General features: G+C 34.9%; 3 protein-coding genes across 8 annotated transcripts; 1 reads left to right on the forward strand and 2 right to left on the reverse strand.

Moving 5' to 3' along the window:
- Positions 1-1,838: 1,838 nt before the first annotated feature.
- Positions 1,839-9,041, reverse strand: LOC122721598 (probable serine/threonine-protein kinase At1g54610). Of its 3 annotated transcripts, none has more exons than XM_043949806.1 (15): positions 8,332-9,038; positions 6,408-6,692; positions 5,954-6,271; positions 5,194-5,421; positions 4,741-4,838; positions 4,269-4,362; positions 3,693-3,992; positions 3,439-3,594; positions 3,191-3,271; positions 2,986-3,105; positions 2,728-2,894; positions 2,535-2,643; positions 2,399-2,458; positions 2,227-2,321; positions 1,839-2,125 (listed from the first exon to the last, which is right to left on the reverse strand). In XM_043949806.1, exons 1-15 carry the CDS (start codon positions 8,809-8,811, stop codon positions 2,008-2,010), a joined length of 2,709 nt encoding a protein of 902 aa, XP_043805741.1. In that variant the 5' UTR covers positions 8,812-9,038; the 3' UTR covers positions 1,839-2,007. The 3 variants fall into 3 exon arrangements, with proteins under 3 accessions (XP_043805741.1, XP_043805743.1, XP_043805742.1); XM_043949808.1 differs by having other exon boundaries at positions 6,408-6,717; positions 8,332-8,463; XM_043949807.1 differs by lacking the exon at positions 2,399-2,458 and having other exon boundaries at positions 8,332-9,041.
- Positions 9,042-10,059: 1,018 nt separating this feature from the next.
- Positions 10,060-13,004, forward strand: LOC122721603. Of its 4 annotated transcripts, XR_006348282.1 has the most exons (4): positions 10,060-10,550; positions 11,236-11,382; positions 12,007-12,141; positions 12,743-13,004. XR_006348282.1 is itself a non-coding variant. In XM_043949814.1 (2 exons), exons 1-2 carry the CDS (start codon positions 10,547-10,549, stop codon positions 10,959-10,961), a joined length of 333 nt encoding a protein of 110 aa, XP_043805749.1. In that variant the 5' UTR covers positions 10,245-10,546; the 3' UTR covers positions 10,962-11,134. The 4 variants fall into 4 exon arrangements, 1 of the variants encoding a protein (XP_043805749.1); XR_006348283.1 differs by lacking the exon at positions 12,743-13,004 and having other exon boundaries at positions 10,062-10,550; positions 11,248-11,382; positions 12,007-12,267; XR_006348281.1 differs by lacking the exon at positions 12,743-13,004 and having other exon boundaries at positions 10,073-10,550; positions 12,007-12,265.
- A 1,865-nt stretch (positions 13,005-14,869) lies between these two features.
- LOC122721602 (mitotic checkpoint serine/threonine-protein kinase BUB1-like) lies at positions 14,870-16,307 on the reverse strand. The gene is made up of 5 exons (XM_043949813.1): positions 16,284-16,307; positions 16,040-16,197; positions 15,478-15,535; positions 15,272-15,406; positions 14,870-15,184 (listed from the first exon to the last, which is right to left on the reverse strand). The coding sequence occupies exons 2-5, from the start codon at positions 16,159-16,161 to the stop codon at positions 15,059-15,061; spliced, it is 441 nt and encodes a 146-aa protein (XP_043805748.1). The 5' UTR covers positions 16,162-16,197; positions 16,284-16,307; the 3' UTR covers positions 14,870-15,058.
- Positions 16,308-20,692: the final 4,385 nt, after the last annotated feature.

Below are 20,692 nucleotides of genomic sequence, written 5' to 3' on the forward strand. Positions count from 1 at the left end.
TAAATGGATAGCGTCAACACCTTTCCAGAGGAGGGCAAGGCCCCCACTACGCCCATGACAATCAACAGCAAAGAAACCATCATAATGCAAAATATTTTTAATTTCCTCAATTTTCAAAGACAAACAAAGAGTTTCAATTAAAAAAATAAAATTTGGCCGTCTCTCCAGAGTAAGCTGTCTAAGGAATTGGACAGCTTTATCATTATTTAGTCCGCGGCAGTTCCAGCTTAAGCAACTCATTTCTTGCGGCGGGTCTGGAAACCAGATCCCGCCTTCCCCCCGTTTTTTGAAGCATTGGGTCCCTTGCTTGAATGGTTACTTGTAAAACTAGAATTATCATTAAAAAGATTATCATCTTCAATGGGCTCAACATCACCTCCCGATGGGCCAATCTCCTCTCCCTCCAGAGGCTCTCCAAGCCCAGTTCTCCTTCTTTTAGGGTCATTAATTTGGATAGAATCATCCAGAATCTCCTCTTCTATCATTGACTTATCTGCATTAACTAAAGAAGGATTCACTTCTTTTAAAACCCCCTCATCCCCGCCTTTCATTCCTCCCGAACTATTGGGATTCTTTCCTTTAGCGAGATGGTTGACTCCCTTCGAATCCGCCTTTCCTTTTCCATCACCTCCACCACCAAACCCACATTCCTTCCCGCCGGTAACCGCCTCCTCCATGCCAGGCTCATCCCGGAGCCATTTCGAACCAATCAAACTATTAGTTCGCCGGTAGCTATCCCGTAAGTGGGGGCCAAATTTTCTGGGTATGAGAGCACCATTAACACTAACTAGGAGAGGGCAGAATCGTTCTCCATGGCCAATAATCCCACATAAAAAACAGAATGTAGGGATTCGTTCATAGGTAAAACTGATACCCATAGCCTCTTTTGTTTTCTCCTTCTTCAGTGTCATCGATTCTTTGATTGGTTTACTGAGATCTAACCGCACTCTAATCCTCCAATACTCACGCCATTTCATCGTAAAATTTTCTGGGTCTGCCTCGATAAACTCCCCCAACGCATCCCCCAAAGTCTTCATCACGCTTTCCGAGCGAAACCCAGATTTCAGGCCAAAGACCCTTACCCACATATACATATGATTCAGTGGAACATCCCATGGATTCTCAAAATCACCAAGTTTCTCCATTATAAGAGGATTGTTATTAAAGGTCCAAGGACTCATATCAAGAATCCTATTCATATCGACTTTATGAAAGAACTGGAATACATACAATCCTCCATTGATTTCTCTCACAGACATCCCCATGGCAGGTTGCATAAGTGCAGCCAAAGTATGCTTCATTGCCGTAAAATTGACCGGTCGAGCGTTTAGGAAACGACCAACAACGCAAAGGTCAGAATCCCCATACTCCTGCCCCACTTCGTCATCCACAATCACCACACCCTCCTCATCATCTTCTAGAGTCAAACTAGCCATATCAACAGAGGCACGATCCGTCTCCATCCGTTCATCAGCCATAACAGAAGTCAACGAGACATACAGAAAACGATAAAACTAAGAAACTTGTCACAGAGACAAGACAAAAAACTTGTCACAGAGACAAGACTTGCAGGGGTTAGGGTTATGTTCCGCAGTTTTGCACACATTCTTTTACTGCCATAAGAAATTTGGGATGAATTGTTTCCACTTTGAGACAATTACAAGATACAGAAAGAGTTGGTTTGTTTCTTGAATCCGTGATAAACTGATTAAATGCAAGTTTTTCTCAAATCACGTGTACAAGAGAAATGATTTATTTTAGCTTCTGGAAGATGCTGCAAAATTTTCAGGTGCAAGTTTGACACGTGGATAAAAATGACTTGATCGCGGAGCAGGATATTTGAGGAATAAATTGACCAAGAATTTTCTTCATTAATGAACAGAAAGTTGAGCCTACAACTTTTATATTCCAATAACATTCGCTGCAAAACTGTTGTAGCAGCACAACAGTTCTTGAAGAAGGTTCAAGAGTTCTTGGACAGCAGCCTGTCCATCAACAGCAGCAGGATCACCTCATACATGAAGCGGGGCTGGAAACTGCATTATTTATCATCATCCTCTGCCTTTCTTTTCTTCGAAGCACCCGCAAATTTGGTGACTTTGCTTTTGTGGTTTCCCTGGAAGATCTGATACACACATACAAAAAAAAAAAAAAATCATACTTCAGTTATACAACAGAAGATGGTAGAAAAAAGTATGACGGTTTATAAAAATTTAGTTTTCTTACTTCTTGGGGCAGAATGGATGGTCAAAGCTTGGCACAGGCCTTGCATGAGGAACCATTGTTCTCCTTAATTGTTTTAGTGCCTTCTCTTCCTCTATCTGCAATTAACAAGTTACTACATTATCACAAGCCAGGAAATTAGCAAGAAATTACAAACATCTGTTCTTTCCCATACCATTCTTGCAGCTTCACTTTCCTCCCTGTATCTCTTGTATAATTGTTCTTTCACCTTCAACTGAATGAACCATATTGTTGGAATGCCACACTTTTCACTAAATCCGTTTTCAAAAATTAAAAAGGATGAAATTTACCTTGTGATGAAATTTTGCCCTATCCACAGCCCTGTTATCTGTATGGAGACTAAATTGGTCAACTTGTGTAACGGGTTTCCGCACTTTCTCTGGTAGTGGAATTGGGTCCCTGCAAAATACCAGAAGTGGAAATCAGAAAAGGATGGATGATTTTATATATGCCTGAGAAGTTTGAATCCTTCAATGTGCTTACTCTTTTATGACTGGCTGTGCTTTGAATATCCTCATATTGGCCTCTTCTTTCTCAAGCCTCTGTCTTTCTTCCACTTCCCTTTGCATTTCCTCCTCGTGTCTCACTAGACTCTCCAACTGGAAAGGTTCTGGTTTTGTGCATGGTTTTGGCTCTGGTTTAGGAGGAACCTGCATACAAAGTTGCCTTCCTATTACGATCATTCCCATGAATGCTTGCACCTAAAGTGAGACAAGCATGTTAATGAACGTTTGCACATACCACGCGGTAGTCGGTAGTGTAAGGATATGGATTAGCCTTTGGAATCCTGGCCCTTTCCTCCTCCACCCGCTTCAGGATAAGGTCCAGTACAAATTTCCTATCCTTTTTAGCCCCCCTTTCCTGAGAGAAACAGAAAATAAGTAAATCCAAATTGTCCCGTATTGCTAAAAGCTTTTCACTCTACGACCACAGGAAAGAGTAATACCTCAGTGTGGAGATGGAATGGATTTGGTAGTGTGTTTCTTGGAACTGGATTGGCAATGTGAGGTTCCGAGTTTAATGAAAGCTGAAAAAGGAAGATATGATATGATGAGAATATGTCGCCGTAAAATTCTAGGGCTTTAAGAAGTTGCACTTCCTTGTCAAACATATCAGCAACAATGTGTTAAGCTTTTTTAGTGTCGTAAAATAGTAAACTAAATCTCAACATCCATTGAGAACATGAATTTTTACCTTCTTATTCAAAGGCCTGGCCTTAAATTTAGGGATCTTTTCAAGTTCCTCTTTTTCAAGCTCAAGAGAACTTTTCACCTTTGGAGGTCGGGCTCTCAAAGTAGTGTGAAGAAGAGGAGTTTTAGGTTCAGTAAGATGAGGCTTCCAGTGATTATTCTGTTAAGAAATTGGAAAAGTGAAAGAGCAAGTAAATGTGAATGAGTCTGCTTGGACAAAGAATGATAACCACATTTGGGTTATGGATGTTCCCAAACCTGATGGGACACCTCTGTTGAAACGAATGTTCTTCCTCCTTCTAGCTTCTGCCGTTTGGTTCTGGTTGACAACACAGTACTAGGATTGTTACCATCCTTTCCGGCCTTTGTCCAGCCTGTCCCCTGGACCAATGGGCCAGAGTGCGAAACTTTCTTATGTTGATTCTCTGGGAAATCTCTTCTCCCTTCTTTTGCAGCTTGAGTTTGTTTAGAAGGATCAACCAGAAAACCAGAAACAGTTTGCCCCTTGTGAGAGTTGAATACTTCACCTCTGCTATTTGCATTTGGATGTCGTCTTTCCTGTTAATATAAAGCAAAATGTCATTTCTTGAAAAGAACTTAAGAAGTGAAAAGGCCTTCAAATGAAACAAAGAATTAAAGAGAGAGAAGCAAATATGAAATAAGATATGAAGAAAAACTAGCATACTCCTTATACATGAACATAATCCATGATTATGTTGCAAATTTTAAAGAATATTGATAACTAGAACATTGCACCTTTGTTTAACCAGGATCTGGACCCATGATAAAACCAACATACAAAACTTTTTTTTTTTTTGTTTTTTTGCGATTTACCTGCATCAATGTTGCTATTCTGGGATTCGCATTTGATGCTAGAGCAGCACTAGATTCATGTGGTCCATTCCCCTTGAGTCCAATTGCTCCTTGCCTATGAAAATTAATGAACATGTTAAAACAGTACGTGCCACTTTTCCCATAGAAAGTAAATCTCCCTATGAAGCAACTAGAATTGTGTAGCACTCAATGAGGAACTTCATTACCACTCAAAAAAGAACCAACTAAAGCATATAATCAAATGCAAAATGTTTTATTGCAGACTAAGAAAACCAGCGAAATAAAACAAAAATAGTATTTCATGGAACATATGAATTCCAGTTCTTCGATATTTCTCCACTCCCGGTTTTGATTGTACTATTGTGCAAAATACAGCAGCAAATTCACTCCCCATTTTCCGTGTCTTATCATGCCACAAGACAGAACATAATTCATTCTAGTTATGAAATGAAAACCAACCAAAAAGATTTACCTTCTAGCTTCATCCCGCAATTTAGCATCAATTTCTTTGCTGGGAGGATATTTGGGCAAACTTGAAGGATCGCAAGCAAATGGTTTTGATCTGAAGAACTGTTTTAGAGAGAGAGAAAGGTCAATAAACAAAATCCCACAGAATGAGGAAATGTACAAGTAGTTATTCATTCAAACATCAGAAAGCAAGTTAGGAAATTAATACTTACGAGAATGATTAAAAACTAAACAATAGAGATCATCTTTTTTTTTTGTCCCTAAAGGATTACATAGGGAAGAGCAGCTCAGAGATTAAATTGACAACTAAAGGTGAGCAAGTTAAGTGTCAGTGATGTGGCTTTGTTCAAAAGACACAGTCTCAATCTCTAAAAGAAGAAAAGCTATTGGGAAGGGCCAAAAGAAAGTGAAGTCTCAAGAGAAATTCATTAAAATCTAAATATTAAGTTGCGCATACCTTGTCCCTAAGAGCAAAAGCTGCAGTTCCACGGTTGGCTGGATCCATGGAAAGCAAGGTCTCCATGAGTCCAAGTGCAGGAGTGGGTAAGTCTTTAAATGTTTCTGCAACACATCGTCTGTATGGTCGTTGAGGCTTGATTACAGATGAATGAGGTAACTTCAAATTTCTCCAATAATCCTCAGAGGGTGAACCACAGAGCTTAAAAATCTTATGCAGTTGCTCCACCTACGTGCCAAGACAATTTAAATTATGGTTAACATACTGGATTTTGCCCAAAATTTATAGCATTTCATGATATAGAACATAATAAATAAGCACACAGGCCAAGCATGTAATTTATAATTTCTTGGAACAAAACCATCGTTAACATTTAAACAAGGCCTGGAACCAGCATAGGGGCATATCAGGCTCCCATGTGAACTGTGAACAGAAGTAGGTTCATTGTGAAAAAAAAAAAATTTCTGGTAACTGCATTTTGAAAATTCATAGACTCATTATTGGATATCTCTTATGATAACAAATGAAAAAAGTTTAAGCAATGAACAAACCCATCTTACATTTACATAACTCTAGATTTTTTTATAGAAACCACTATCCACACTTCTATTTATTCTGTTTGTTTTCTTACGTGTTGAAGGCAGCAATATTATTTGCAATTATTAGAATTTTCCCTGGAATTCACTGCATAATAACAATTACACCCTACTGGTTGTAAACAACATCAATAAAAAAGAAAACAGAATCATAAACAAGATACCTCAGTTCTTCCAGGCAAAATAGGTTTGCCATCGTACAGTTCGCCAAGAATGCAACCAGTGCTCCATAAATCTATAGCAACTCCATAGCGAGTGGCTCCAAGTAAAAGTTCTGGAGCTCTATACCAAAGGGTCACCACACGGCTTGTCAACTGAGCACTACTTTTAGGATCAAAGAAACTTGCTAAACCAAAATCCGCAATTTTCAAGATTCCTTTGTCATCAATAAGAAGATTTGAACCCTTAATATCACGATGCAGAACGCCGTGACTATGGCAATGATCAAGTCCACTTAATAGTTGCTGCATGTAGCATTTGATCTAACAGAAAAAAGAGTACAGACATAAGTATTTAAGATACATATGCTTATCAACCAAATAAGGTTTGCATTCAGATATATATCTAATTCACATTCATACAGAAGCCAGAGAGAAATATAAAACATGACAAGAGTACCTGTGGTTCTGTGAACTTAATGCCAGGAAGCGATGCAAGTCCAGTAAGATCATGTTCTATGTACTCGAAGACCAGGTACAAACTGGAAGATGTCTGAGATGTTATCAAGCCTTCCAATTTAATTATATTGGGATGATCCAGCCTACGCAAAATATGAATTTCACGGGCCATGAATTTGACACTATCTGGATCACTATTATCAAACCGAACCTTTTTTATAGCTACAATTTTATCATTAGTGACATCACGGGCCTTGTAAACATTGCTGTAAGTTCCTTGGCCAATCTGCAAGAATAAGATGCCCGTCATACTGACATCAAAAACAAAAAGCAAGGAAATCAATACAAATATGTACAGGCATAAATGACAGAAGAAAGTTGCTCCCCATCCCCACCTCCAAAGTGTGGAATTTCACAAAATGTTAGCTCCAATGTGGAATAAATTTTAATACTGAAAATTTACTGCCAATCTCTATGATAAAGAGGTCCAAAGGCGCCGGCATACATGGAATATAGATGCATCATATTATGAATTTCGGGCTTTGTGTAAATTTAGGGGTGGAAAACTTTTTATTTGTGAGTTTAGGGTTAGAATCAAAGTATTTGCGGATTTGAGGTTGGGGTGACAGGTGGCAGCCGAAAAGCTTGTTTGGCTCCTTTTTGACAGGCGCCAGGCTATTATTTTATTTTTTTATATTTTTTAAATGGTCGGGCGCCACTCACAGTGGCACCAAACTATTATTTTTTTAATTTTTTTTTTTTAAAAAATGGCCTGGCGCCACTCAAAGTGGCGCCAGGCCTTAATTTTTTTTTAAAATTTTTTTAATTATTAAAATATTATAATTATATTAATTAATATATTATTTTTATATTATATTTTTATTATAATAATATTTTATAATATATTTTATTAATTTTAATATATTTTTATAATAATATTATAATTAAATAATATTGAATTAATATATTAATAAAAATAATATATTAATATATATTATAAAAATAATAATATATTGAATTAATATATTAAATAATATTGAATTAATATATTAATAATAATAATATTGAATTAATATATTATAATTAAATAATATTGAATTAATATAATAATAAAAATAATAATATATTAATATAATATTGAATTAATATTGAATTAATATAATAATAAAAATAATAATAATATATTATAATTAAATAATATTGAATTAATATATTAATAAAAATAATATTGAATTAATATATTAATAAAAATAATATATTAATATATATTATAAAAATAATAATATATATTAATAATATATTAATAAAAATAATATTATAATTAAATAATATTGAATTAATATATTAATAAAAATTAATAAAAATATTGAATTAATATATTAATTAATATAATATTATAAAATATTATAAAAATATATTAAAATTAATAAAATATATTATAAAATATTATTATAATAAAAATATAATATAAAAATAATATATTAATTAATATAATTATAATATTTTAATAATTAAAAAAATTTTAAAAAAATTAAGACCTGGCGCCACTTTGAGTGGCGCCAGCCATTTTTTTTAAAAAAAAATTATAAAAATAATGGTCTGGCGCAGACTATTTAAAATGAAGTACTTAAAAAATTCATTTGTACGCTCCTAACTCAAGTTGGATAACGTGAGTTAGGATAACTTTCAAATAGCCCAAAGAGGCCTACCGAAGAAAAAACAAAAGAAGGAAGCAGACAGCAACAAAATCCTAATTATATAATGACACCTATCTGAAAAAACGCAAGAATTTTTATTTATTATCACAAACTATTAAAAGAATTTGAATAGCAGATCTATTTGATAAGCCAGAAAGATAGATATACAACAGTAATCACATATTGAAGTATACATAAATTAGGCATCAGTTAAAGAAGGGAACTTACTCTATCTAATTTCTCAAATGTATTCGCACGCCGCGGCACCCATCCCCTGATGGCTTCTCCTGCTGCTGAGGCAAGCCAAGATGGCCATCCTACAGCAATCTGCTCTGCTTCCAAACTCTTTGGCACCCTTCCCCAACCCGGATGACTACAAACTGAAACGTCACGCTTCTCTGTCTTATTTATTTCAATCTGAGGATGACTTATAATAGCAACTTCACAATTCTCTATATTCTTTCTCTCGATCTGATTCTCTATTTGCTTTTTCTCTATCTGATCATCATATAAAACATTCGAACCATTTGTTTTCTTATCAATTAGCATAACCTTCACTTCTCCGCTATCTGATTTAGACTTTGATCGCATCCCATCATCTCTTCTCCATGAATTAACATGAGCAACACGCCTATCCAATGACCCTTTACGCGATTGCCTCTCTTTTGGGCTGTTTGTTCTACTATCCTTAGAGGAAATGCAACCCATTTTGCTGCACTAAGAAAACAAAATCCCAAAAAGAATCCTATGTATCTGATCTTCCCTTCAAAATCAAAACTCAATAACAAAAGTTAAAACATAAGCTCAATCAGAATTCCTCCTGCCACCTCCACTGACATAAACCATAAACTTAACCAGTTTATAAACACCCAGAAGAGCAAATACTCCAAATTGAAGACCTTGAATGGAACTCTTTGAAAATTTGACTATAAGGACCACAAATTCAATGTCACCACCCAGTACCCAAGTTTCAATTACGAATAAACTAACAGTAATCAAAATTAAAAAACGAAAAGACCCATTACAAATTAATGGATGACAAATACCTTGAAACCTCTACGAATTGAAATTGAGAAATAGAGAGATGATTACCAGTAAAGAGCCAATTTATTTTTTGGTGCAGAATTTCTTTTATATTATTTAAATTGATTCTCATAAATTACTGAGATAGGTAAGATAATATAAATTAAAAAGGAAGCATATCACAATTTCGACTAGAGATAGTTAAAGACAATATAAATGAAAAAGTAAGTATATCACAATTTCGACTAGAAATAAGTAAAAAAATATAAATGAAAAAGGAAGCTTATCACAATTTCGACTAGGTAAGACAATATAAATGAAAAAGGAAGTATATTACAATTTCGACTAGATCAAGGGAAAGATGATTTTTTTTTTGGATTTTGATTTTTTTTTTATTATTAATAATTAAGAAGGTAAATAAGGCAAAGTTTTTTTTTGATTATTTTAATTATACCACTTGAAAATTTTCCAACACGCTTTAGAGAGTTAGACACTAAATCCATATGTTTATAATATATACTATCTAAAATAATTTTTAAACACTGGTTTAGTTTAATTTTCAAATTTTAAAAGGTTATTATTTTAATAATGCCACTAGAAAAATTTTTAAATTTTTTTTTATGTGGCTTAATGTGATAAACTATAAATATCATAAGTAACAATGTCATTTATCATTTTTTTAAACGTTTTAAAAGAGATTAGGCAGCTTAATTTTATAAAAACAAAATTTTAATTTCAATTATCACATATATACACATTTGTAGATATTTGAATAATGGTTGGAATGCAAAAAAAAAAAAAAAAATGAAGTTTGAAGATTCTGCAAGGTACGAAGTTAAAGCTCGGCAGCTCTTCTAAGATACCTTCCCTTTAGGTTAAGGCACGCAAAAAGGTCAAATGAGAAACCCAAATGCACAAATTGGAGCTCTGGTCCATAACCAACAACGTATGCTTAAAACTCAAAAGCCCAAAAAAATTCATGGGTTTATTTGGGCAACATCTATCTAAATAAACAAGAGCTCAATCACCACAACTCTAGCGAGTGAATTACAGTTCCTAATCAATTAATTCAAATCAGCTCTGTGGTTTGCCAATGTCTCCACGCGCTTCCACTGCAAGTGCTTTTGAGTGTAGACGGTAGTAATAATTCTGTCGGCTTTACCTTTGTCGCCTGACACAGTTGGTACTCGGGAATTAACGAAATCAACCCAAAACCCAGAAATCAATTAAGAAGCAACGAAAGAGAGAGAAAGATTTAGAGACAAAGTCCAAGCGTAAATGGAGAAAAATCAAATCTTTGTTTGAAGGGTATTTAGTGATACAACAGGAACATGGAAAATCAAGAAGATGAAGCTTCAACAACACAACAGCCATCCTCAACATATTATCTATTCTTAACAATTATGAGCAAAAGGAGAACATGGGTATGTCTTTTTCTGTTAGTATATGCAATCCTCTTATCAACCTCATGGAATTTTCTAAAATCTGTACTTTCTTGGTGCAAAGAGCAAAGCCAAGTCACTACTGCAGCTTCTTGTGGGTGGCCTGCGTTGCATGCGTCTGTTCTTTTAGGGGCTGTTTTTGGATTCCTTTCAATGGTTGCAGCTCTTGCAGTGGCTGTGCCAGCCACCTTGGTAATATGGATCACAGTTCTGGTCTTGTTGACTTTCTTTGGAAAGCCAAGGAGGGCATTGGTGATTGAGGGAAGAAAGATCACTAGAGAAATTGTTGGGTGTGTGTTAAAGATTTTGTTAAAGGAAGGGAATGTTGTGGCTGCTGTTTGTGCTGTTCTAGGCTACTTTGCTCTGGTTAGAAGGAATTATGAAGGCAATTGATGGGTTTCTTGTTTTAATTAGCTGGGTTAGTTGCTTAGGGCAGTTGGGAAAGAAAGTGTTCGATGATTTTCTCTTTGTTTTGTGGGGCTTGAACTAGGAATAAGAACTGGGGAAGCTAAAGGGGATGTGTAAACAGTATTACTAATCTACTGTAATATGTTCATTCTAATCAAGTTGATGAGCAGGTTTTTTTTTTATTCTTTTATTAATGTTTATCACTTTCTACAAGTTTTCTTTAATTTTTTTTTTTCCATATTATTGTACAAATTGTCAGGATTGTATGCAGATGGGCCTGCTTGAAGCTGTCAGGACTGAGGACCATATGCTTGCTTGATGTGGAAGCTAAAGGAGAGGACACACTGCTGCAATGGATCCTTTGTGGCAGTGTCCATAAGCTTCTTGTGACCTGCCAGGGAGCAAGGTGAGCAACAAATAACATATGACTCAAGTCTTTTCGTTTTTTTCCAAAGATTAACCGTGCACAAAAGGACCGCAACTTTTGGATCAAATTAAAATTATGACAAGCTCATATATAAAACTACACACCCATCCATCGCCGATGTACCCCATAGGCTGATCACAAGTTATTTGGGAACATAAGAAATTGCAGTTCATGAATGTTGTGACTTTTGCCATTCCAAAAGCTCTTGGTTAATAGAAAAAAGAAACTTTTGGGTAAATGGATAACCATGTACAATTATTTAGAGAAAATAAAACACGCCTAAAATATGCATATATGGAGTGATATAGCCATTTTGCCATCCAGTGAAATCAAAGAAGCCTGTGCAAATTGAGTTACTTTGATTTGAAGTGAACAAAAGGTGGGTTTCTGAGTATCAACATCCTATCACCATCTTTGAAAAAGCAATGGAAGAGACAGATTTTCTGTAAAGGAACAGAGTCAAAGATGCAAAATGTTTAAAATTAGCTTTATTTTGATCTTGTTCATGACTACTGCTATCACTTTAGGCTGCATAAGTTTGCCTATCTTCATCACTTGCAGCTGTATTAACAAGCTTATGTGTCACCATTTTTATGTGGATAGGTAAGCCGGATGGGGCCTGGGATTCGAACCTTTCATTAGCCGCTTTAACGGTCAACTATAAGCACATATAATCACTCATCTTCTAACCAATGCAACAAGATGCAGAATACTTTCAAATTGAAGCTTAATAACAAGGTAAGAATGCAGAGAACTTAGAAATTTAAGGGAGCAAATAGGAAAAAGCCCAACCAGCTGGCCCAGGCCAATATGTTTATAATTTGAAATTGGACTATTTTGAATTTTTTACATGTTCATCCACATGGACAAGAATGTTATAAAATATCTTTTTAGAGTTAAATTAAATTCATTTTATCACTATCTTTATGTAGTATATTGATAAAATGGTTATCTTAGTACAGGCAAGAGATGCAGACGAGACCATTTTATTAATTTACTTGTAATATCGGTGGGCTCAATGGATTTCGTTTCACGTTATCCACTAACTAGTGTCGGTGACTTCTCTCATAAAATTTGAAACTGTTCTTAATAGCCGTATTTAGGACTACTAAGTTACCTAGAATTAGGCAAGAAACACATGAGAGTGTCGGAGTTAAACGTAGACCATAAAGATCAACAGTTAATTTGCTGTTTAAATGAAATCAAACCATCGGTTTGAATATTGATTCAGGTTCGAGTTTATTAAGATACAACTACAGCAGCCGCAGTATTCGGTTTTAAGCTAAAATTCAAACTTGAAAAAACCATTGACCGGTTCTAATCTTGAGTTCGACGGCAGACCCAATAGCTGCTCTTGCTGAAGGGTGGTTTCATATGCTCAATGCCTAGAGCTAAAGGGATAATTAGGGTGAACAGTGAGCCAAAGTGCAATGAAATCTAGGCCGCAGAGAATTGGACAAAACGACATTTGTCGTTATCGTGAGGTTACGGAGCCATGCCATGTTTGGCATTTTGAAAAACATATTCCCAATACCGTTTGTATGCAAAATAATTTGCATTTTTTCAAAAATATTTTTCAATAAATAATTTATTTAATTCTTTAATAGCTCTTATTTCATATTTGCATATTAAAATTTATGTTTTGTGCTTATAATTAATTGACTTTAAATAAAGTATTTTTTTTAAATATTCAAATGAGATATAAAAGCCTAGTGAAATGACTTATCATTATAATGAGAAATGAAACACTAATGCAATTGACTTGTCGATTATAAAAATGAATATTTCAGAATTTATAGATATAGATACTCCAATTTAAGATTTTATATACTTTTAATTTCTTAGCAGTAGAGTAAGATTAATAATTTTAATTAAGAATAAGCACTCCGTTGATTCATTTTGAAATTAAATTGGACCGAATAAATTAAAAATTAAAAAATTAATATTTATAAAATTGATTTGAATCGAATTGATTTGATTAGTTGAATTTTTAATAAATTTTTTATTTTTATTTTTTATATTTTATTTTTAATATTTTAAAATTTAATTAAAATATTTTTACATAATTATAATTTAACCTTTTATATTATTAAAAATAATATATTATTATTCACTAATAAATTTAATTTTTATTATTTTTTATAATTAAATTTAAATCAAATTAAAATAATATAAAAATTTTTAAATAAAAATAAAAAATTAAATTAAAATTTTAAAATAACTCAATTAAATTAATTTCTTTTATTTAAAACGAATGCTGCTGCTCCCTAATTCTAACGCCGGTTGAGGAAACCATTTTCTTATTGAGGCCAAAGACTTCTCCCTATCTGCCCTCCACATATTACGCCTTTGTAATCGATGATCTTGTAACCTTATTTAAAAAAAAAAAAAAAAAAAAATTCTCCTAGTCGATGAGCTTTTATAAATTAATCGACTTATATTTTTCGTAAAAATTATATACATATTTTTTTATAGTAAAAAAGATCAAACCCTACAAAATAACAGTATTAAGTTAAAAATTTATTTTTTGGTATGCAAATTTTAATTTTGCTAAATTTGTCTTTTTCCGGATCAAGTCGGAGCACACAGAAGTTCATAAAAATTATGGGAAGGTGATCTTAATTAAGTATTAAATGAAATTATGCTCTAGGTACTACACATTATGAGTAGTTATGAAAATCTTTAAAGGAAAACTTTAACAAAGTAAAGAAATTTGAAAAGCATAACAATACTAAAATAAATTTATTAATTTATTTTTTTTCAACTAAATTTAAACTCAGAATCTTTTAATTTTAGAGATAGCTGCAATATTAATAAACTAAAGCTTATTGATATTTTGATTAATTTATTAATAACCAGTTTCCTATTTTTGAGCAATTGATTGAGGAGTATTCAAACTTCAACATTATTTCTCATCAGAAAGAGCAATACAGACATCTACCTACAAGGATGATGTAAAAAATTGGCGGTAGTTTAATAAAAATAATTTGGATCAATTCATTTATATTGTCAAATTTTTTATTTTTTATTTTTTATAATGAAAATTAAAGAGATAAAATATCAAATCTATCAGATTTACTCAGATGTTACTATCGGTCTAAATTTAGGAGTGATAAACTTATTATATGCTATAAACTAATTATATTTTTCATTGAGAAATTAAGTTATCAATAAATAAATTTCTATTTGAAATTAATTAGTAAAATAATTTTAAAAACTAGTTAAATAAATTTTAAAAATTTTAATATATTTTTTAAAATTAATGAGTTTCCTACAAATCATAGATCATCTATATGCGTAAATCATCTATTACACATTTACGTATATATATATATATTTACAGAGATATTACAAGAGTTCTAGAAATCTTACATACATCATCATCAGATTATCTATATGCGTAAATCATCTATTGCTTTACACATTTACGTATATATATATATTTACAGAGATATTACAAAGGTTACAGAAAATTTTAAGTAGCAAAATTATAGTTTTTACATTTGTCAACAAAAGAGTGACTTGATAAGATACTGTTAAAGTTCTTTAGAATTAACTACAGCCATACTTAATTAATTTACTAAATATTCTGGAACCTTTACCGAGAAAACTCTCAATTCTAACAGAAATGCCTGCATATATACAGTTGTAAGAGTTACCGTTTAAAAGGTTTTTTTGGAAGATAAATGTAGCCACCATCAGATGTTGCTTTCTTCTCAATCTCCATATAAGAATTATGCAGCATCAAATGAACAATGACACAGAGGCCATATGTGTCCACCTAAGAGTGAATAATGAGGAAATCTCACAAGTGTCAGTCTAACAAAAATGGCAACTGCATTTGAATGCTTATTAACAGAATACTGGCCTGAAATCTCCACGGCTTATTTTCTTGCATTTGGATGCAGCGAAAGCCAGAAGTCCGGCAATCTCCCTCGAATTCTGTGTCATCAGGAAAGAGATGCAGGTCTATTCCCTTACCCCAGTCGACAAGGCACAAGCCCTACAAAGAAAAACTCTAAGCACAATTGTAACCTACTCAACTAAAAGTAATCTCTGATAACAAAATTAAACCTGATCGCCCCAAGAGCCAGTTCGGTCTTCAAACCCATCTTCAGAAAGGTCATCCCTGCTGAAATTCCAATTTTTATTTTCAAACACCACAATATGCCGCACATGAAAGCACTCCATTTAAAAACAAGGGATGATGCATGTATAATTCTATATAGATTAAATCATCATTGAAAGGAAACACCCTTAGAGAACTACAAAACATAGTCTTACATGAATCAGAAAATCATCCATTAGTGTCTTTAAGTCATATCTAAGAGACAAACAGTGATGATATCAACAAAATATTGAAAATTTTCATTTAAGATTAGTGAGATAAAATATAGTTTTGCATGTTATAATTTCAAATTCCCAGGACTTTTCCATAACAGTTTGAAAAACAGTGAATTACACTTCTGTCTTAATAGTTTCACTGCAGCCAAAAATTACCCTTTCTATCCTATGATGCTCCGGATGTAGATGCAAGCGTCCCATTTTTTGTGTTACAATAATGTCTAGAAAACTCAAGTTTTCAACAATTTGCAATACATTGTCACAATCCATTATATAAAAAAACAAATTTCACCTGGAATAGCGAACAAGCAGATCATCAGGCTTGAAATCACCATGAATAATCCCAACATCATGTAAAGTTTCCAGCATGTATAGCATTTCTGTGGTGTAATATATGCATAAAACCTCTTCCATGGACTTACCAACAATAACATAAGAATTTATGACATCCTGCACAAGATTGAACACGAGAACTTCCACTAGTGTGACTTGCCTAATAAGAATAAAGGAGCAGATACATAATGAAGTAAACTTACGTGAAGTGTCCCATGGCATAGGTATTAGATAACAATACAGCTGTGATTAGTTATTGTAGATAAGTCTCTTCTGTAACTGAATAGCTTAGAGTCTTATCCTTTGTATTCTATAAATACTTGTAATTATAGACGTAATACACATCGAGACTAATATTCTATAACCATTTACATGGTATCAGAGCCCTATTAGGTATCAACTCTTTCCTTTCTTCTGTTTTTTTTTTCTCTCCCTGTTCTCGTTGTCTTCGTCATGTCTTCCAACACAACAGCCCCTTCTCATCCTGCCGAGTCTTCCACCCAACCTGCTGTTTCCAATTCTTCTCTCCATCCATCTTTTGGTGTTTCTAATATCAAAAATTATGTCAATGAAGCTCTCAATTTCACCAACTACCTTCTCTGGCGTTCTCTCATTATTCCTGTTTTACAGGGTTATGATGTGTATGATCACGTTGATGGTTCAGTTCCTGCACCACCATGTGTATTAACAAATTCTGCTGGTGAATCTAAACCAAATCCAGATTTCTTATTATGGAAACAAATTGACCGTCTCGTTTTATCTTGGATTCAGGCTACTCTTAGTCCTGATATCTTGCGTAGTCTCATCAAACCAAATGTTGTTCTTACTGCTCAGCAAGCCTGGGAAGCTATCGAAACTCTGTTTCATGATCAAGCTCATGCAAAACTTCTTCAACTTAAAGCAGACTTTTACAGCACTGTTAAGGATAATTCTACCATTGATGAATATCTTCAGAAATTAAAAACTGTTTATGATTCCCTCTGTTCTATTGGTCATGCTATTACTGAGGATGACTTAGTTATGCAGATACTGGATGGTTTGCCTGTTGAATATGAAAATGTTGTCATCAATTTGACGGGAAAGAAACCTCTTCCTTCTTTTGCGGAGACACGTACTTCTTTATATCTTCAGGAGTTGCGATTGCAAAGTCGCGCAAAGAAACAATCTCAGCCAGTTCCAAATCCGGCAAATTCGCAGACAGCGTTAGTTTCTACTGAACGCAATTCTTCTTCTAATCAACGAGGCCGTGGAGGTCGAGGTCGTGGTGGCCGTAATTCTGGTTACTATCATAACACTGGTGGTGATTCCTATGGCAGAGGGGGTCGTGGTGGTCGTTCTGGACGAGGAGGACGTGGATATTATTACAATCAATCATCTTCTATGTATCATCCTGGATCCAATTTTTCAGGTTCATACAATGGTGTGCTTGGTCCTCGACCCACTGGTTTTTCTTCACCATATGCTGGTTTTCCACCTCAATCTGCTGGTTTTTCTCAACCCACACAGTGTCAGATTTGTTTAGAATATACCCATATAGCAAGAGATTGCCCACATTTTACTCGTTCTGGACAATTCTCGGGTGATCGATCCTTTGCTGCGGTTCAATTTCCTGAACCTGTGCATTCTGCGTGGCTACCAGATACAGGTGCTACTTCCCACATGACACCTAATCCAGGTATCCTGTCTTCGTGTCTTCCAACTCCCGTTTCTAATAATGTTGTGTTTGGTAATGGACATTCTCTTCCTGTCACTCATATTGGTTCAAATTCTTTTCCATTACCTAGTCGTGATTTACTTTTAAAAGATGTTCTTGTCGTCCCTTCTTTAACTCATAATTTAATTTCTGTTAAGAAATTTGCTCGTGATAATTCCTGTTCAGTTGAGTTTGATCCCTATGGTTTTTGTGTGAAGGATCTCAAGACGCGGACTCCACTTCTCAGTTGCAGTAGTCCAGGGGACCTTTATGAGTTCTCTCCTTCTTCATTTTCGTCTTCTTTGTCTGGTGGTTCTACGAGTCTGATTGCTTCGGCAAATTCATTCGAGTTGTGGCATCGTCGTTTAGGACACCCTAATTCTTCCATTTTGTCAAAGTTATTTCGCACATCTAGTTTTAATAAAGTGTCTTGTACTGCTTGTCGATTGGGCAAGCATACTAAGTTGTCGTTTTCTCATTCTCATGTAAGAGCTTCGGCTCCTTTTGCATTAATTCATTCTGACGTTTGGTCTTCTCCTGTTTCATCTTTTAGTGGCTATCGATATTATGTGGTGTTTATGGATGATTACTCTCGATATGTGTGGTTATATCCTTTAAAACGAAAGAGTGAGGTTTATAATTATTTTGTTTCATTTGTGGCTTATGTAAAAACCCAATTTGGTGTTTTGATTAAGTGTTTGCAGTGTGATGGAGGTGGCGAATACATTAGCAATCATTTTCAACAGTTTGCTTCTACTAATGGTATCCGTCTGCAATTTTCTTGTCCGTATACGCCACAGCAAAATGGCGCGGCTGAACGATTACATCGCACATTAATAAATATGGTCAGAACTTTGCTTACTCAATCCAATTTATCTTTGCAATTTTGGGTGGAGGCTGTGCATATGGCGGTACATTTACATAATATTTTGCCTAGTGAGACATTACAATTTAAATCTCCTTATGAACAATTACTGGGTAAACCGCCTTCTTATACTCATTTACGAGTTTTTGGCTGTTCTTGTTTTCCTAACATAACAGCAACAGTGTCTCATAAGTTGGAAAATCGCTCAATTCATTGTATTTTCCTTGGGTATCCTGATACTTACAAGGGATTTCGTTGTTATAATCCGAAAACTGGCAAAGTGATTATTTCTAGACATGTGCTGTTTGACGAACATCAATTTCCCTTTTTACAGTTCCAGCAACATGTTTCTGCCCAACCAGCAGCTTCTGTGCAACGTGGCTTCCATCTTCCTTCCTTTCCAAGGCAAGTACCATTGTTACAAAGTTGTTCGAGTAATAATAGAGCTCAGAATCCGCAAGCTGTTACCGTACAGGACTGCCGTTCTCCTGTTCATTCAGAACCAACGGATTCTGGAAATCAGTCACCTGCGGATCATTTCGATACCACCAGTCCTGCTGTTGCGGATTCTACACCTATTGTTCCTAATGAAACAAATAATGCCTTGACTCTTTTTCCTGCAGATTTGGCAATTACAGGTCCCTCAACTCAGACTTTGCATCCCATGCAAACTCGTCTCAAAGATGGGATTCGAAAACCAAAGAAAATTTTCTCCTTGACTGCTCATGGTGATCAGAATCAGATTTTGCCCGAACCTAAAACCTATACAGAAGCTCAAAGACATCATGAATGGAGGAAGGCGATGTCTACTGAATATGACGCATTATTGCGCAATCAGACATGGAAGTTGGTTCCTAAGCCATCCAATGTTAATATTATAGGTTCGAAGTGGGTGTATAAAGTGAAACTTCGATCCGATGGAACTCTCGAACGGTACAAAGCCCGTTTGGTTGCACAAGGATATGCTCAGAAGCCTGGATTGGATTATGATGAAACTTACAGTCCGGTTGTCAAACCAACAACAATTCGGACTGTACTTTCTCTTGCTGTTTCGAGACAATGGCCGGTGCATCAACTAGACGTCAAGAATGCTTTTTTGCATGGGGTTTTGAAAGAAAATGTTTATATGAAACAGCCACGGGGATTTATACATCCGGCTTTTCCAGAATATGTATGTCAGCTTCAAAAGGCTCTTTATGGATTGAAGCAGGCGCCGCGGGCGTGGTTTGAGCGTTTTACGACTTTTTTGAAAATGATTGGTTTCAAAGGAAGTCGTGCGGATTCCTCGATGTTTGTGCTGCGTGAGGGACAACACATGGCTGTGTTATTACTTTATGTGGATGATATCGTATTGACAGCTTCGTCCCAAACTTTGATGAGTCGGCTATTACAGGTTCTTAAATCGGAATTTGCTATGTCTGATTTAGGCAGTTTGCACTATTTTCTTGGTATATCTGTCAAGCAAAATTTGGATGGGTTGTTTTTGCATCAATATAAATATGCAACGGATTTATTAAAGAGAGCAGGAATGGAGATGGCTAAACCTGTGTCAACACCAACTCTTAATGAGTCCTTGTCTTTGTCATCCGATAGTGCTTTACTCAGTGATCCACAACTATACAGAAGCCTTGTTGGCGCTTTACAGTACTTAACTTTTACTCGGCCGGACATTGCTTTTGCTGTTAACCAGGTGTGTCAATTCATGCATAATCCAAGAGAGAAACATATGCTTGCGGTAAAGCGAATTTTACGATATGTCAAGGGGACTGTACATTATGGTTTGCAATTTTATAAGGGTGGTTCGCAGACTTTAACAGCTTATTCTGATGCCGATTGGGCAGGTTGCCATGATACTCGCCGGTCCACTACAGGTTTTTGTCTTTATTTTGGTAACAATCTGATTTCTTGGTCTGCCAAGAAACAGCCAACTGTTTCACGATCAAGCGCGGAAGCAGAATATAGAGCAGTAGCTAGTACGGTGGCTGAACTGACTTGGATTACTAGTTTATTGCGTGAGCTTGGAATACAGCTTGCAGAGCCACCTGTGGTGTTTT

The sequence above is a fragment of the Manihot esculenta genome, chromosome 13, assembly GCF_001659605.2.
Source record: "Manihot esculenta cultivar AM560-2 chromosome 13, M.esculenta_v8, whole genome shotgun sequence".
NCBI classification, from domain to species: domain Eukaryota; kingdom Viridiplantae; phylum Streptophyta; class Magnoliopsida; order Malpighiales; family Euphorbiaceae; genus Manihot; species Manihot esculenta.

Excerpts from the sequence above, each read along its gene's own strand:
- LOC122721598 (XM_043949806.1), bottom strand. The coding sequence starts at position 8,811 with ATGGGTTGCATTTCCTCTAAGGATAGTAGAACAAACAGCCCAAAAGAG. Across the intron at positions 6,693-8,331 it reads CATTTGAGAAATTAGATAGA|ATTGGCCAAGGAACTTACAG; the intron begins GTAAGTTCCCTT and ends TTATTCTTGCAG. Across the intron at positions 4,839-5,193 it reads CTTTTGCTCTTAGGGACAAG|TTCTTCAGATCAAAACCATT; the intron begins GTATGCGCAACT and ends TCTCTAAAACAG.
- LOC122721602 (XM_043949813.1), bottom strand. The coding sequence starts at position 16,161 with ATGGAAGAGGTTTTATGCATATATTACACCACAGAAATGCTATACATG. Across the intron at positions 15,407-15,477 it reads CTGGCTCTTGGGGCGATCAG|GGCTTGTGCCTTGTCGACTG; the intron begins GTTTAATTTTGT and ends TTTTCTTTGTAG. Across the intron at positions 15,185-15,271 it reads ATAAGCCGTGGAGATTTCAG|GTGGACACATATGGCCTCTG; the intron begins GCCAGTATTCTG and ends ATTCACTCTTAG.